General features: G+C 45.4%; 1 protein-coding gene across 1 annotated transcript in view; it reads right to left on the minus strand.

Annotated features, from left to right (window-relative positions):
* Positions 1 to 759: 759 nt before the first annotated feature.
* The window catches only part of tprg1 (tumor protein p63 regulated 1), an 80,499-nt gene continuing 64,016 nt past the window's right edge, over positions 760 to 17,242 (minus strand). Inside the window, exons 5-6 of the mRNA XM_042322843.1 lie at positions 8,192 to 8,345; positions 760 to 1,449 (exon numbers count right to left, since the gene is read on the minus strand). Of these exons, the coding sequence (XP_042178777.1) occupies positions 1,255 to 1,449; positions 8,192 to 8,345 (349 nt within the window). The 3' untranslated portion in view covers positions 760 to 1,254. The remainder of the gene's footprint in view (positions 1,450 to 8,191; positions 8,346 to 17,242) is intronic.

Genomic DNA, 17,242 nt, shown 5'->3' on the forward strand with positions numbered 1-17,242 from the left:
CATTAACTGGGACAGGATGTGCCTCGTTTACCAGGACAGGATAGGATGGGCCTCATTTACCAGGACAGGCTCAGGATAGGATGGGCCTCATTTACCGGGACCGGCTCAGGATAGGATGGGCCTCATTAACTGGGACAGGATGTGCCTCATTTACCAGGACAGGATGTGCCTCGTTTACCAGGACAGGATAGGATGGGCCTCATTTACCAGGACAGGATGGGCCTCATTCACCAGGACAGGATAGGATGGGCTGGCTGGTTATAGTCTGACATGGGCCCAGTGCTATAGATACAAGCACGGCAGCAGGACACGTGGTATATACTCACAAATCAGGGGACATCACCAGTAACGTACTCACTGTACTAACACACTATACACCTTTAAAACAGAGCTGACAAACACACCCTCTTGTTCTAGTAAGAGAATGACACAGGGATAATATCTTGTTTGTGTCCAAAATCTCATTCTATTCCATAAGTAGTGCACTACCTAATCCGTAAGTAGTGCACTACTCTAGGGATTAGGGTGCCAATTTGGGACAAGTCCAAAGGGCCATGAAGGGGAGAAACTCCCATCGCAAACAGTGGTGAATTATTATAGCATCAGTGAAGAGGTCAAATGTAAAGCTCCTGGAATACCAAGGGAATCAATCATCCAGCCAAAGGATCTGGTGAAATGTTGATGTTACTGGCTGTTTGTACATTGAGCTAAGTAATTAAGTTAGAGAACGGTAAAGTCAGATGAGCTGTAGAAGAGAGCCACGGTATTGTATACATTTTATAAACTCTGGGACGGCAGGAACACATTTGGCACAGTCACTACATAGGAAATGAACCCTAAAGGGGATCAGAATGACAGAACTACATTTAGACATGAACACTTTTCTACTAAAGGTACAGAAAGGTAAACTAACAAACCCCAACATTTTCAAAATTGACCTCTGAAAATACATTTTAAATTAGCATCAAAACATATCCTTCCAACTATTAAATGATAAAAAACTACTTCAAATCTGTAAATAGGCAAAAATGATTGCAAACAAAGAAACAAAAAGAAATTAAGTAGAAATTGTAGTCTAGTTAAAGCTTAGTTAAAATCAGAGAGCGGACTATAAGGAATGGCCAAGGGAAGACTAGACACCAGATTAAAAATATTTATAATGATACTTCATATCTGTAACTAGGCCACAACTACAAACTATGATTAAGTAATCAAGTAGTAATGTACATTCAAAGATTCTAGCGAAAGCATTGTTTAAAAGCCGATGTTTCCCCGTGCCAGGCAGTATCCCAGCTTGTTCTGGTTCCCGATGAAGGACATCAGACCCACGTAGGACTCGATGAGCAGGGGCTGGTTCAGCACCAGGACTCCGTTGGCCTTCCCAGGAATGGGCTGCTTCAGGTGGGCCTTTTGGGCTGCCTCCGTCAGCTGCTCACGGAAACTCTGGATCTGAGAGAGGGAGGGAAGAGAGGAGGGAGAGGAGAGGAAGAGAGGAGGGAGGGAAGAGAGGAGGGAGGGGAGAGGAGGAAGAGAGAGAGGAAAGAGGAGAGGAAGAGAGAAGGGAGAGGAGAGGAAGAGAGGAGGGAGAGGAGAGGAAGAGAGGAGAGGAAGAGAGGAGGGAGAGGGAGAGAGAAGAGAGGAGAGGAAGAGAGGAGGGAGGGGAGAGGAAGAGGGAGGAGGGAGAGGAAGAGAGGAGGGAGGGAGGGAGGAGGGGAGAGGAAGAGAGGAGGGAGGGTAGAGGAAGAGAGGAGGGAGGGTAGAGGGAAGAGAGGAGGGAGGGTAGAGGAAGAGAGGAGGGAGGGTAGAGGAAGAGAGAGGGAGAGAGAGGAGGGAGGGGAGGGAGAGGAAGAGAGGAGGGAGGGGAGGGAGGGGAGAGGAAGAGAGGAGAGAGAGGAGGGAGGGGGAGAGAGGAAGAGAGAGGAGGGAGGGGAGAGGAAGAGAGGAGGAAGAGAGGGGAGAGAGCGAGAGAGCGAGAGGGGTGAGAGCGAGAGAGCGAGAGGGGTGAGAGCGAGAGAGCGAGAGGGGTGAGAGCGAGAGGGGTGAGAGAGAGAAAGCGAGAGGGGTGAGAGAGAGAGAGCAAGAGAGATAACAGACCGCATTGACAAGCTGTTAAAAACAGTAGTTGGTTGACCAACTGCCTCTGACCAAAGAACATTATCTGTAATTTTCTGTTCATTTCTAGAAGACTCATTTGAATTGCTGCTTCTCGCCAACACCCAGCAGGAGGTTACTAACACAGTGGACATCCGCTGCTTATTACTGTTGAACAGTCTGGTGTGTTTCCTCTATAAGAGAGGGAAGGAGAGAGGGAAGGAGAGAGGGAAGGAGAAAGGGAAGGAGAGAGGGAAGGAGAGAGGGAAGGAGAAAGGGAAGGAGAGAGGGAAGGAGAGAGGGAAGGAGAGAGGGAAGGAGAGAGAGAAGGAGAGAGAGAAGGAGAAGGGGAAGGAGAGAGAGAAGGAGAAGGGGAAGGAGAGAGGGAAGGAGAAGGGAAGGAGAGAGGGAAGGAGAGAGGGAAGGAGAAGGGAAGGAGAAGGGAAGGAGAGAGGGAAGGAGAAAGGGAAGGAGAGAGGGAAGGAGAAGGGAAGGAGAGAGGCAGGGTGGCTCCATCCCTTCAAAACATGAAAAACATCCCAGTGGTAAATACCCTCTACTGTAACGTAACCCCACCCACCCTGAAACGTAACCCCACCCACACTGTAACGTAACCCCACCCACCCAACTGTAACGTAACCCCACCCAACTGTAACGTAACCCCACCCACACTGTAACGTAACCCCACCCAACTGTAACGTAACCCCACCCACACTGTAACGTAACCCCACCCACACTAACGTAACCCCACCCACTCTGTAACGTAACCCCACCCACACTGTAACGTAACCCCACCCACTCTGAAACGTAACCCCACCCACTCTGAAACGTAACCTCACCCACTCTGTAACGTAACCCCACCCACTCTGTAACGTAACCCCACCCACACTGTAACGTAACCCCACCCACACTGAAACGTAACCCCACCCACACTGTAACGTAACCCCACCCACACTGTAACGTAACCCCACCCACGCGGTAACGTTATCCCACCCACCCTGAAACGTAACCCCACCCACCCTGTAACGTAACCCCACCCACGCTGTAACGTAACCCCACCCACGCTGTAACGTAACCCCAACCACGCGGTAACGTTATCCCACCCACGCGGTAACGTTATCCCACCCACGCGGTAATGTAACCCCACCCACCCTGAAACGTAACCCCACCCACCCTGAAACGTAACCCCACCAACCCTGTAACGTAACCCCACCCACTCTGTAATGTAACCCCACCCACGCTGTAACGTAACCCCACCCACACTGTAACGTAACCCCACCCATGCGGTAACGTTATCCCACCCACCCTGAAACGTAACCCCACCCACCCTGTAACGTAATCCCACCCACGCTGTAACGTAACCCCACCCACGCTGTAACGTAACCCCAACCACGCGGTAACGTTATCCCACCCACGCGGTAACGTTATCCCACCCACGCGGTAACGTAACCCCACCCACGCGGTAACGTAACCCCACCCACCCTGAAACGTAACCCCACCCACCCTGAAACGTAACCCCACCAACCCTGTAACGTAACCCCACCCACTCTGTAATGTAACCCCACCCACGCTGTAACGTAACCCCACCCACTCTGTAACGTAACCCCACCCACTCTGTAACGTAACCCCACCCACTCTGTAACGTAACCCCACCCACTCTGTAACGTAACCCCACCCACTGTAACATAACCCCACCCACTCTGTAACGTAACCCCACCCACTCTGTAACGTAACCCCACCCACTCTGTAACCCCACCCACTCTGTAACGTAACCCCACCCACGCTGTAACGTAACCCCACCCACGCTGTAACGTAACCCCACCCACTCTGTAACGTAACCCCACCCACTCTGTAACGTAACCCCACCCACTCTGTAACGTAACCCCACCCACTCTGTAACGTAACCCCACCCACTCTGTAACGTAACCCCACCCTCTTTGTAACGTAACCCCACCCACTCTGTAATGTAACCCCACCCACTCTGTAATGTAACCCCACCCACTCTGTAATGTAACCCCACCCACTATGTAATGTAACCCCACCCACTCTGTAATGTAACCCTCTAACTTCCTGTGAGCTTTCTGAAGATTTATAGTAAGGTTTGCTGATCTGTGCAGGACATCTTGTGTTACAGTTGATTAGGTCTCAATACAGTTTATTCAAATGATATCAAATAGCCTATCAGAAGCTTCTAAAGCCATGACATCATTTTCTGGAATTTTCCAAGCTGTTTAAAGGCACAGTCAATTTAGTGTATGTAAACTTCTGACCCACTGGAATTGTGATACAGTGAATTATAAGTGAAATAATCTGTCTGTAAACAATTGTTGGAAAAATTACTTGTGTCATGCACAAAGTAGATGTCCTAACCGACTTGCCAAAACTATAGTTTGTTAACAAGAATATGGTGGTGGTTGAAAAAAACTAGTTTTAATGACTCCAACCTAAGTGTATGTAAACTTCCCACTTCAACTGTCTATCTGGGAATCACTGTCACGCCCTGGTCTTAGTATTTTGTGTTTTCTTTATTAATTTGGTCAGGCCAGGGTGTGACATGGGTTTTGTATGTGGTGTGTTTTGTCTTGGGGTTTTGTTAGGTATTGGGTTTCTGGCTTAGTAGGGGTATCTAGCATAGTCTATGGCTGTCTGGAGTGGTTCTCAATCAGAGGCAGGTGTTTATCGTTGTCTCTGATTGGGAACCATATTTAGGCACCCATATTCTTTGAGTGTTTCGTGGGTGATTGTTCCTGTCTTTGTGTTTGTTGTCACCAGATAGGGCTGTTTAGGTTTTCTCGTTACGTTTATTGTTTTTGTTAGTTTATTCATGTATAGTGTCTTTATATATTAAAGAACCATGAATAGAAACCACTCTGCATTTTGGTCCGCCTCTACTTCACCCCAAGAAAACCGTTACAATCACTGACTAATACATCTGAAGTATCCCAGGGTGTGATGTTGCATTTCAACATTTCAGTGGGAAGGAGAGGTGCTGGCCATTAGTATATATTGCTGATTAACCATATGAAAATAAAGAGTATTTTGAGGGAAAGTTATTACACAATGTACAGTATGACATGTGTTTACTCATATAAAAGCGCTTGCATTTTCAGGTGCAATTCATAATGCTAAAGCCTATCAAAATCATATTAATGATACCTTGAACTCTATCAAATCTCCCTTTTCAAAATGTGACGATGCAGGACACCTACAAATACATCTACAAACACCTACAAATACATCTACAAACACCTACAAATACATCTACAAATACATCTACAAACACCTACAAATACATCTACAAACACATCTACAAACACATCTACAAATACATCTACAAACACCTACAAATACATCTACTAACACCTACAAATACATCTACTAACACCTACAAATACATCTACAAACACCTACAAATACATCTACAAATACATCTACAAACACCTACAAATACATCTACAAACACATCTACAAACACCTACAAATACATCTACTAACACCTACAAATACATCTACAAACACCTACAAATACATACACCTACAAATACATCTACAAACATCTACAAATACATCTACAAACACATCTACAAACACCTACAAATACATCTACAAACACCTACAAATACATCTACAAACACCTACAAATACATCTACAAACACCTACAAATACACCTACAAATACACCTACAAATACACCTACAAATACACCTACAAATACACCTACAAACACCTACAAATACATCTACAAACACCTACAAATACATCTACAAACACCTACAAACACCTACAAATACATCTACAAACACCTACAAACACCTACAAATACATCTACAAACACCTACAAATACATCTACAAATACACCTACAAACACCTACAAATACATCTCGATTTAAAAGAGCAGGCTACATGCTAACTACATCACTGCTCCGCTAATGTTTTGCAGAGTATAGTATGCTAAGCTATCCCAGGAAGATTTGGGGCTAGCTGCCTGACCTACTGCTGTTGTCCTCAGGCTACAGGACAGACAGACCTACTGCTGTTGTCCTCAGGCTACAGGACAGACGGACCTACTGCTGTTGTCCTCGGGCTACAGAACAGACAGACCTACTGCTGTTGTCCTCAGGCTAAAGGACAGACAGACCTACTGCTGTTGTCCTCAGGCTACAGGACAGACAGACCTACTGCTGTTGTCCTCAGGCTACAGGACAGACAGACCTACTGCTGTTGTCCTCGGGCTACAGGACAGACAGACCTACTGCTGTTGTCCTCGGGCTACAGGACAGACAGACCTACTGCTGTTGTCCTCGGGCTACAGGACAGACAGACCTACTGCTGTTGTCCTCGGGCTACAGGACAGACAGACCTACTGCTGTTGTCCTCGGGCTACAGAACAGACAGACCTACTGCTGTTGTCCTCAGGCTACAGGAGAGACAGACCTACTGCTGTTGTCCTCAGGCTACAGAACAGACAGACCTACTGCTGTTGTCCTCAGGCTACAGGACAGACAGACCTACTGCTGTTGTCCTCAGGCTACAGGACAGACAGACCTACTGCTGTTGTCCTCAGGCTACAGGACAGACAGACCTACTGCTGTTGTCCTCAGGCTACAGGACAGACGGACCTACTGCTGTTGTCCTCGGGCTACAGGACAGAGATACCTGCTGTTGTTGTCATGTATGGTGGAGCTAGAGCCCACAAACCTCTAATAGTGGAGCTAGAGCCCACAAACCTCTAATAGTGGAGCTAGAGCCCACAAACCTCTAATAGTGGAGCTAGAGCCCACAAACCTCTAATAGTGGAGCTAGAGCCCACAAACCTCTAATAGTGGAGCTAGAGCCCACAAACCTCTAATAGTGGAGATAGAGCCCACAAACCTCTAATAGTGGAGATAGAGCCCACAAACCTCTAATAGTGGAGATAGAGCCCACAAACCTCTAATAGTGGAGATAGAGCCCACAAACCTCTAATAGTGGAGATAGAGCCCACAAACCTCTAATAGTGGAGATAGAGCCCACAAACCTCTAATAGTGGAGCTAGAGCCCACAAACCTCTAATAGTGGAGCTAGAGCCCACAAACCTCTAATAGTGGAGATAGAGCCCATAAACCTCTAATAGTGGAGATAGAGCCCATAAACCTCCGGAGCTGAAATCTTCTTCACAGAGGACATTGGACTTGTGGTTTATGTTCCTGACAGGGTGCAGGGTAGTAGGATAGGGTAGTAGGATGGTAAGACGGTAGGATGGTAGTGTGGTAGGATGGTAGTGTGGTAAGATGGTAGGGTGGTAGTGTGGTAAGGATGGTAGGGTGGTAGTGTGGTAAGGATGGTAGGGTGGTAAGGATGGTAAGATGGTAGGATGGTAAGATGGTAGGATGGTAGTGTGGTAAGGATGGTAAGATGGTAGGATGGTAGTGTGGTAGTGTGGTAAGGATGGTAAGATGGTAGGGTGGTAGTGTGGTAAGATGGTAGGGTGGTAGTGTGGTAAGGTTGGTAAGATGGTAGGGTGGTAGTGTGGTAAGGATGATAGGGTGGTAGTGTGGTAAGATGGTAAGGTGGTAGTATGGTAAGATGGTAGGGTGGTAGTGTGGTAAGATGGTAGGGTGGTAGTGTGGTAAGGATGGTAAGATGGTAGGGTGGTAGTGTGGTAAGATGGTAGGGTGGTAGTGTGGTAAGATGGTAGGGTGGTAGTGTGGTAAGGATGGTAAGGTGGTAGTATGGTAAGATGGTAGGGTGGTAAGATGGTAGGATGGTAGTGTGGTAAGGATGGTAAGATGGTAGGATGGTAGTGTGGTAAGGATGGTAAGATGGTAGGGTGGTAGTGTGGTAAGATGGTAGGGTGGTAGTGTGGTAAGATGGTAGGGTGGTAGTGTGGTAAGGATGGTAGGGTGGTAGTGTGGTAGGATGGTAAGGTGGTAGTATGGTAAGATGGTAGGGTGGTAGTGTGGTAGGATGGTAGGGTGGTAGTATGGTAAGATGGTAGGGTGGTAGTGTGGTAGGATGGTAAGGTGGTAGTATGGTAAGATGGTAGGGTGGTAGTGTGGTAAGATGGTAGTGTGGTAAGATGGTAGGGTGGTAATGATGGTAATGTGGTAGGATACTCACCTCACAGAGAGCAGTGAACCTCTGGTCTATGTTCCTGACAGGGTGATAGGTAAAGGTGCTGAACGGGTAGTCTGTAGTGAACGGGTTCCACCGAGACGAGAACGAGGGTTCCCTTAGCCGGTCCCAGAACACACGCACACCCTCCCCTTCTCTCCTGAAACCACAGAACATCATTATCAGAACCCTCTCCTTCTCTCCTGGAAACACAGAAACAACATTATCAGAACCCTCTCCTTCTCTCCTGAAACCACAGAACAACATTATCAGAACCCTCTCCTTCTCTCCTGGAAACACAGAAACAACATTATCAGAACCCTCTCCTTCTCTCCTGAAACCACAGAACAACATTATCAGAACCCTCTCCTTCTCTCCTGGAAACACAGAAACAACATTATCAGAACCCTCTCCTTCTCTCCTGGAAACACAGAAACAACATTATCAGAACCCTCTCCTCCTCTCCTGGAAACACAGAAAGGTTATCAGAACACACCCTCTCCTCCCCTCCTGAAACAACATTATCAGAACACACCCCCCCCTCCCCTCCTGAAAACACACACAGCCACAGAACAACACAGTTGGACCCTCGCCCTTCTCTCGTGAAACCAAGAAACAGAAAACCAGCCAATTAACGGATACAGACAGACACCCTCTCCTCTCCTCCTGAAGGAAAGCATAGTCAAAAACAATACAATCAGTTCAGCTGGTAGAGAACCATGGTTGCAACGCCAGGATAATGGATTCGATTCCCGGGACCACCCAAACATAAAATGTATGCACACATGACTAAAATACGCTTTGGATAAAAGAGTCAAGCTAAATGTCATATATTATATACAGTATAATTCTAACATTATGAAAGCATAAACAAAAACCAAAAAAACAACAACAGTCAACGAACAGTGAACATGTATATTTATCATCTGATTAAAATGATGCATTCATCTTTATTCTGTCACAAAACATCAAAAATCAAAACTTGATCTTTTCACATTCTAAATATAATCACATAATCCAAGTAGAAACAGGCATTCCCCAGGGCAACAGATTTTTCAACAGGCATTCCCCAGGGCAACAGATTTTTCAACAGGCATTCCCCAGGGCAACAGATTTTTCAACAGGCATTCCCCAGGGCAACAGATTTTTCAACAGGCATTCCCCAGGGCAACAGATTTTTCAACAGGCATTCCCCAGGGCAACAGATTTTTCAACAGGCATTCCCCAGGGCAACAGATTTTTCAACAGGCATTCCCCAGGGCAACAGATTTTTCAATCGTTACTAATGACCTGCCACTTGCTCTGAGTAAAGCCAGTGTTTCTATGTATGCTGATGACTCAGTAATCAACACGTCAGCTACCACAGCAAGTAAAATCACTGAAATACTTAAAGAGTTCCAGTCAGTTTCAGAATGGATGGCAAGAAATAAGTTAATCCTAAATATTTCTAATCCTAAAAATGTTGTATTTGGGACAAATCTTTCACTAAACCCTTAACCTCAACAAAATCTTGTAAAGAATAATGTGGATATTGAGCAAGTGGAGATGACTAAACTGCTTGGAGTAACCCTGGATTGTAAACTGTCATGGTCGAAACATATTGATACAACAGTAGCTAAGATATGGAGAAGTCTGTCCATGATAAAGCACTGCTCTGCCTTCTTAACAACAAGGCAGGTCCTACAGGCCCTAGTTCCTACCTTCTTAACAACACTATCAACAAGGCAGGTCCTACAGGCCCTAGTTCCTACCTTCTTAACAACACTATCACCAAGGCAGGTCCTACAGGCCCTAGTTTCTACCTTCTTAACAACAATATCACCAAGGCAGGTCCTACAGGTCCTAGTTTCTACCTTCTTAACAACACTATCAACAAGGCAGGTCCTACAGGCCCTAGTTTCTACCTTCTTAACAACAATATCACCAAGGCAGGTCCTACAGGTCCTAGTTTCTACCTTCTTAACAACACTATCAACAAGGCAGGTCCTACAGGCCCTGGTTGCTACCTTCTTAACAACACTATCAACAAGGCAAGTCCTACAGGCCCTGGTTTCTACCTTCTTAACAGCACTATCAACAAGGCAGGTCCTACAGGTCCAAGTTACTACCTTCTTAACAACACTATCAACAAGGCAGGTCCTACAGGCCCTATTTTCTACCTTCTTAACAACACTATCAACAAGGCAGGTCCTACAGGTCCAAGTTACTACCTTCTTAACAACACTATCAACAAGGCAGGTCCTACAGGCCCTATTTTCTACCTTCTTAACAACACTATCAACAAGGCAGGTCCTACAGGTCCTAGTTACTACCTTCTTAACAACACTATCAACAAGGCAGGTCCTACAGGCCCTAGTTTTGTCACACCTGGACTACTGTTCAGTCATGTGGTCAGGTGCCACAAAGAAGGACTTAGATTACAATTGGTCCAGAACAGGGCATCACGGCTGGCCCTTGGATGAACACAGAGAGCTAAAATTAATAATATGCATGTCAATCTCTCCTGGCTCAAAGTGGAGGAGAGATTGACTTCACTACTTGTATTTATGAGAGGTATTGACATATTGAATGCATCCAGCTGTCTGAACTACTGGCACACAGCTCAGACACCAATGCATACCATGCATACCCCTCAAGACATGCCACCAGAGGTCTCTTCACAGTCCCCAAGTCCAGAACAGACTATGGGAGGCATACAGTACTACATAGAGCCATGACTACATGGAACTCTATTCCACAGTACTACATAGAGCCATGACTACATGGAACTCTATTCCACAGTACTACATAGAGCCATGACTACATGGAACTCTATTCCACAGTACTACATAGAGACATGACTGCATGGAACTCTATTCCACAGTACTACATAGAACCATGACTACATGGAACTCTATTCCACAGTACTACATAGAGCCATGACTAGATGGAACTCTATTCCACAGTACTACATAGAGCCATGACTACATGGAACTCTATTCCACAGTACTACATAGAGCCATGACTACATGGAACTCTATTCCACAGTACTACATAGAACCATGACTACATGGAACTCTATTCCACAGTACTACATAGAGCCATGACTACATGGAACTCTATTCCACAGTACTACATAGAGACATGACTACATAGAACTCTATTCCACAGTACTACATAGAGCCATGACTAGATGGAACTCTATTCCACAGTACTACATAGAGCCATGACTAGATGGAACTCTATTCCACAGTACTACATAGAGACATGACTGCATGAAACTCTATTCCACAGTACTACATAGAGCCATGACTACATGGAACTCTATTCCACAGTACTACATAGAGCCATGACTACATGGAACTCTATTCCACAGTACTACATAGAGCCATGACTACATGGAACTCTATTCCACAGTACTACATAGAGCCATGACTACATGGAACTCTATTCCACAGTACTACATAGAACCATGAATACATGGAACTCTATTCCACAGTACTACATAGAGACATGACTACATGGAACTCTATTCCACAGTACTACATAGAGCCATGACTACATGGAACTCTATTCCACAGTACTACATAGAGCCATGACTACATGGAACTCTATTCCACAGTACTACATAGAGCCATGACTACATGGAACTCTATTCCACAGTACTACATAGAGCCATGACTACATGGAACTCTATTCCACAGTACTACATAGAACCATGACTACATGGAACTCTATTCCACAGTACTACATAGAGCCATGACTACATGGAACTCTATTCCACAGTACTACATAGAGACATGACTACATGGAACTCTATTCCACAGTACTACATAGAGCCATGACTACATGGAACTCTATTCCACAGTACTACATAGAGCCATGACTACATGGAACTCTATTCCACAGTACTACATAGAGCCATAACTACATGGAACTCTATTCCACATTACTACATAGAGCCATGACTACATGGAACTCTATTCCACAGTACTACATAGAACCATGACTACATGGAACTCTATTCCACAGTACTACATAGAGCCATGACTAGATGGAACTCTATTCCACAGTACTACATAGAGCCATAACTACATGGAACTCTATTCCACAGTACTACATAGAGCCATAACTACATGGAACTCTATTCCACAGTACTACATAGAGCCATGACTACATGGAACTCTATTCCACAGTACTACATAGAGCCATGACTACATGGAACTCTATTCCACAGTACTACATAGAGCCATAACTACATGGAACTCTATTCCACAGTACTACATAGAGCCATGACTACATGGAACTCTATTCCACAGTACTACATAGAGCCATGACTACATGGAACTCTATTCCACAGTACTACATAGAGCCATAACTACATGGAACTCTATTCCACAGTACTACATAGAGCCATAACTACATGGAACTCTATTCCACAGTACTACATAGAGCCATGACTACATGGAACTCTATTCCACAGTACTACATAGAGCCATGACTACATGGAACTCTATTCCACAGTACTACATAGAGCCATAACTACATGGAACTCTATTCCACAGTACTACATAGAGCCATGACTACATGGAACTCTATTCCACAGTACTACATAGAGCCATGACTACATGGAACTCTATTCCACAGTACTACATAGAGCCATGACTACATGGAACTCTATTCCACAGTACTACATAGAGCCATGACTACATGGAACTCTATTCCACAGTACTACATAGAGCCATGACTACATGGAACTCTATTCCACAGTACTACATAGAGCCATAACTACATGGAACTCTATTCCACAGTACTACATAGAGCCATAACTACATGGAACTCTATTCCACAGTACTACATAGAGCCATAACTACATGGAACTCTATTCCACAGTACTACATAGAGCCATGACTACATGGAACTCTATTCCACAGTACTACATAGAGCCATGACTACATGGAACTCTATTCCACAGTACTACATAGAGCCATAACTACATGGAACTCTATTCCACAGTACTACATAGAGCCATGACTACATGGAACTCTATTCCACAGTACTACATAGAGCCATGACTACATGGAACTCTATTCCACAGTACTACATAGAGCCATGACTACATGGAACTCTATTCCAGAGTACTACATAGAGCCATAACTACATGGAACTCTATTCCACAGTACTACATAGAGCCATGACTACATGGAACTCTATTCCACAGTACTACATAGAGCCATAACTACATGGAACTCTATTCCACAGTACTACATAGAGCCATGACTACATGGAACTCTATTCCACAGTACTACATAGAGCCATGACTACATGGAACTCTATTCCACAGTACTACATAGAGCCATGACTACATGGAACTCTATTCCACAGTACTACATAGAGCCATGACTACATGGAACTCTATTCCACATCAGGTAACTGATGCAGCAGTAGAATCAGATTTAAAAACAGATAAAAATACACCTTATGGAACAGCGGGGACTGTGAAGAGACACACACACTATACACCTTATGGAACAGGGTGAACTGTGATTTAAAGACAGATAAAAATACACCTTATGGAACAGGGTGAACTGTGAAGAGACACACACACTATACACCTTATGGAACAGGGTGAAGAGTCCCACACACTATACACCTTATGGAACAGGGTGAACTGTGAAGAGGCCCACACACTATACACACATAACATACACACTATACACACACACTACACACACACACACACACACATAACATACACACTATACACACACACAATATACACACACTTAACATACACACTATATCTATTGTGAAATCTGTTGGAAAATGTATTTTAATGTTTAAAAATTGTATTATAATGCATATTACTGCCTTAATTTTTGCTGGGGACCAGGAGGAGTAGCTGCTGTCTTGGCAGGAACTAATGGGGATCCATAATAAACCCCAGGAAGAGTAGCTGCTGCCTTGGCAGGAACCAATGGGGATCCATAATAAACCCCATGAAGAGTAGCTGCTGCCTTGGCAGGAACTAATGGGGATCCATAATAAACCTCAGGAAGAGTAGCTGCTGCCTTGGCAGGAACCAATGGGGACCCATAATAAACCCCAGGAGGAGTAGCTGCTGCCTTGGCAGGAACCAATGGGGATCCATAATAAACCCCATGAAGAGTAGCTGCTGCCTTGGCAGGAACTAATGGAGATCCATAATAAACCCCAGGAAGAGTAGCTGCTGCCTTGGCAGGAACCAATGGGGATCCATAATAAACCCCAGGAGGAGTAGCTGCTGCCTTGGCAGGAACCAATGGGGATCCATAATAAACCCCATGAAGAGTAGCTGCTGCCTTGGCAGGAACTAATGGGGATCCATAATAAACCCCAGGAGGAGTAGCTACTGCCTTGGCAGGAACTAATGGGGATCCATAATAAACCCCAGGAAGAGTAGCTGCTGCCTTGGCAGGAACTAATGGGGATCCATAATAAACCCCAGGAAGAGTAGCTGCTGCCTTGGCAGGAACTAATAGGGATCCATAATAAACCCCAGGAAGAGTAGCTGCTGCCTTGGCAAGAACTAATGGGGATCCATAATAAACCCCAGGAAGAGTAGCTGCTGCCTTGACAGGAACTAATGGGGATCCATAATAAACCCCAGGAAGAGTAGCTGCTGCCTTGGCAGGAACTAATGGGGATCCATAATAAACCCCAGGAGGGAGTAGCTGCTGCCTTGGCAGGAACTAATGGGGATCCATAATAAACCCCAGGAAGAGTAGCTGCTGCCTTGGCAGGAACTAATGGGGATCCATAATAAACCCCAGGAAGAGTAGCTGCTGCCTTGGCAGGAACTAATGGGGATCCATAATAAACCCCAGGAAGAGTAGCTGCTGCTGACTAGCTGGGAGCCGTGTTTGCAAATAGGTCTGCTTGACCTTAGAGACCTCAGGCCCTGCAGCAGTAGCAGTGTAACTAACCTAAAACAGAATGCAGGTGCTTCTACACCTGCATTGCTTGCTGTTTGGGGTTTTAGGCTGGGTTTCTGTACAGCACTTTGAGATATCAGCTGAAGTAAGAAGGGCTACATAAATACATTTGATTTGAAAAGTATAACAGTCTGTCACTAACATACAACAGTATAACAGTACAACAGTCTGTCACTAACCTATAAGAGTACAACAGTCTGTCACTAGCCTATAACAGTACAACAGTCTGTCACTAGCCTATAACAGTACAACAGTATGTCACTAGCCTATAACAGTACAACAGTCTGTCACCAACCTAGCTACTACCTCCAGGGCACATACTTTACTGAATGTGCAATCTGTTTACTAGGCTTACATGCCACCTGGCCACAGCATATTCCTTCCTCCAACTTCTTTTCTTTGCCAGTTTCTTTCTCTTGCAATTTTAAGTAAATATTTTTCTCTTTCTCTCGCTTGCACTCTAAATTAAAAGGCCCTGAAGGCATATCTTTAAACAGCTAGGCCCAGAGCCATACTAACCCTGAAGAGTCAGAGGTAAACAGAGCCCTACTAACCCTGTAGAGTCAGAGAGGTAAACAGAGCCCTACTAACCCTGTAGAGTCAGAGAGGTAAACAGAGCCCTACTAACCCTGTAGAGTCAGAGGTAAACAGAGCCCTACTAACCCTGTAGAGTCAGAGAGGTAAACAGAGCCCTACTAACCCTGTAGAGTCAGAGAGGTAAACAGAGCCCTACTAACCCTGTAGAGTCAGAGAGGTAAACAGAGCCCTACTAACCCTGTAGAGTCTGGCAGTAAACAGAGCCCTACTAACCCTGTAGAGTCTGGCAGTAAACAGAGCCCTACTAACCCTGTAGAGTCTGAGAGGTAAACAGAGACCTACTAACCCTGTAGAGTCTGAGAGGTAAACATAGCCCTACTAACCCTGTAGAGTCAGAGGTAAACAGAGCCCTACTAACCCTGTAGAGTCTGAGAGGTAAACAGAGCCATACTAACCCTGTAGAGTCAGAGGTAAACAGAGTCCTACTAACCCTGTAGAGTCTGAGAGGTAAACAGAGCCCTACTAACCTTGTAGAGTCTGAGAGGTAAACAGAGCCCTACTATCCCTGTAGAGTCTGGCAGTAAACAGAGCCCTACTAACCCTGTAGAGTCTGAGAGGTAAACAGAGCCCTACTATCCCTGTAGAGTCTGGCAGTAAACAGAGCCCTACTAACCCTGTAGAGTCTGAGAGGTAAACAGAGCCCTACTAACCCTGTAGAGTCAGAGAGGTAAACAGAGCCATACTAACCCTGTAGAGTCTGAGAGGTAAACAGAGCCCTACTAACCCTGTAGAGTCTGAGAGGTAAACAGAGCCCTACTAACCCTGTAGAGTCAGAGGTAAACAGAGCCCTACTAACACTGTAGAGTCAGAGAGGTAAACAGAGCCCTACTAACCCTGTAGAGTCAGAGAGGTAAACAGAGCCCTACTAACCCTGTAGAGTCTGAGAGGTAAACAGAGCCCTACTAACCCTGTAGAGTCTGAGAGGTAAACAGAGCCCTACTAACCCTGTAGAGTCTGGCAGTAAAAAGAGTCCTACTAACCCTGTAGAGTCTGAGAGGTAAACAGAGCCCTACTAACCCTGTAGAGTCTGGCAGTAAACAGAGCCCTACTAACCCTGTAGAGTCTGAGAGGTAAACAGAGCCCTACTAACCCTGTAGAGTCTGAGAGGTAAACAGAGCCCTACTAACCCTGTAGAGTCTGAGAGGTAAACAGAGCCCTACTAACACTGTAGAGTCAGAGAGGTAAACAGAGCCCTACTAACCCTGTAGAGTCAGAGAGGTAAACAGAGCCCTACTAACCCTGTAGAGTCTGAGAGGTAAACATAGCCCTACTAACCCTGTAGAGTCAGAGAGGTTAACAGAGCCCTACTAACCCTGTAGAGTCTGAGAGGTAAACAGAGCCCTACTAACCCTGTAGAGTCTGAGAGGTAAACAGAGCCCTACTAACCCTGTAGAGTCTGGCAGTAAAAGAGTCCTACTAACCCTGTAGAGTCTGAGAGGTAAACAGAGCCCTACTAACCCTGTAGAGTCTGGCAGTAAACAGAGTCCTACTAACCCTGTAGAGTCTG

The sequence above is a fragment of the Oncorhynchus tshawytscha genome, linkage group LG06, assembly GCF_018296145.1.
Source record: "Oncorhynchus tshawytscha isolate Ot180627B linkage group LG06, Otsh_v2.0, whole genome shotgun sequence".
NCBI classification, from domain to species: domain Eukaryota; kingdom Metazoa; phylum Chordata; class Actinopteri; order Salmoniformes; family Salmonidae; genus Oncorhynchus; species Oncorhynchus tshawytscha.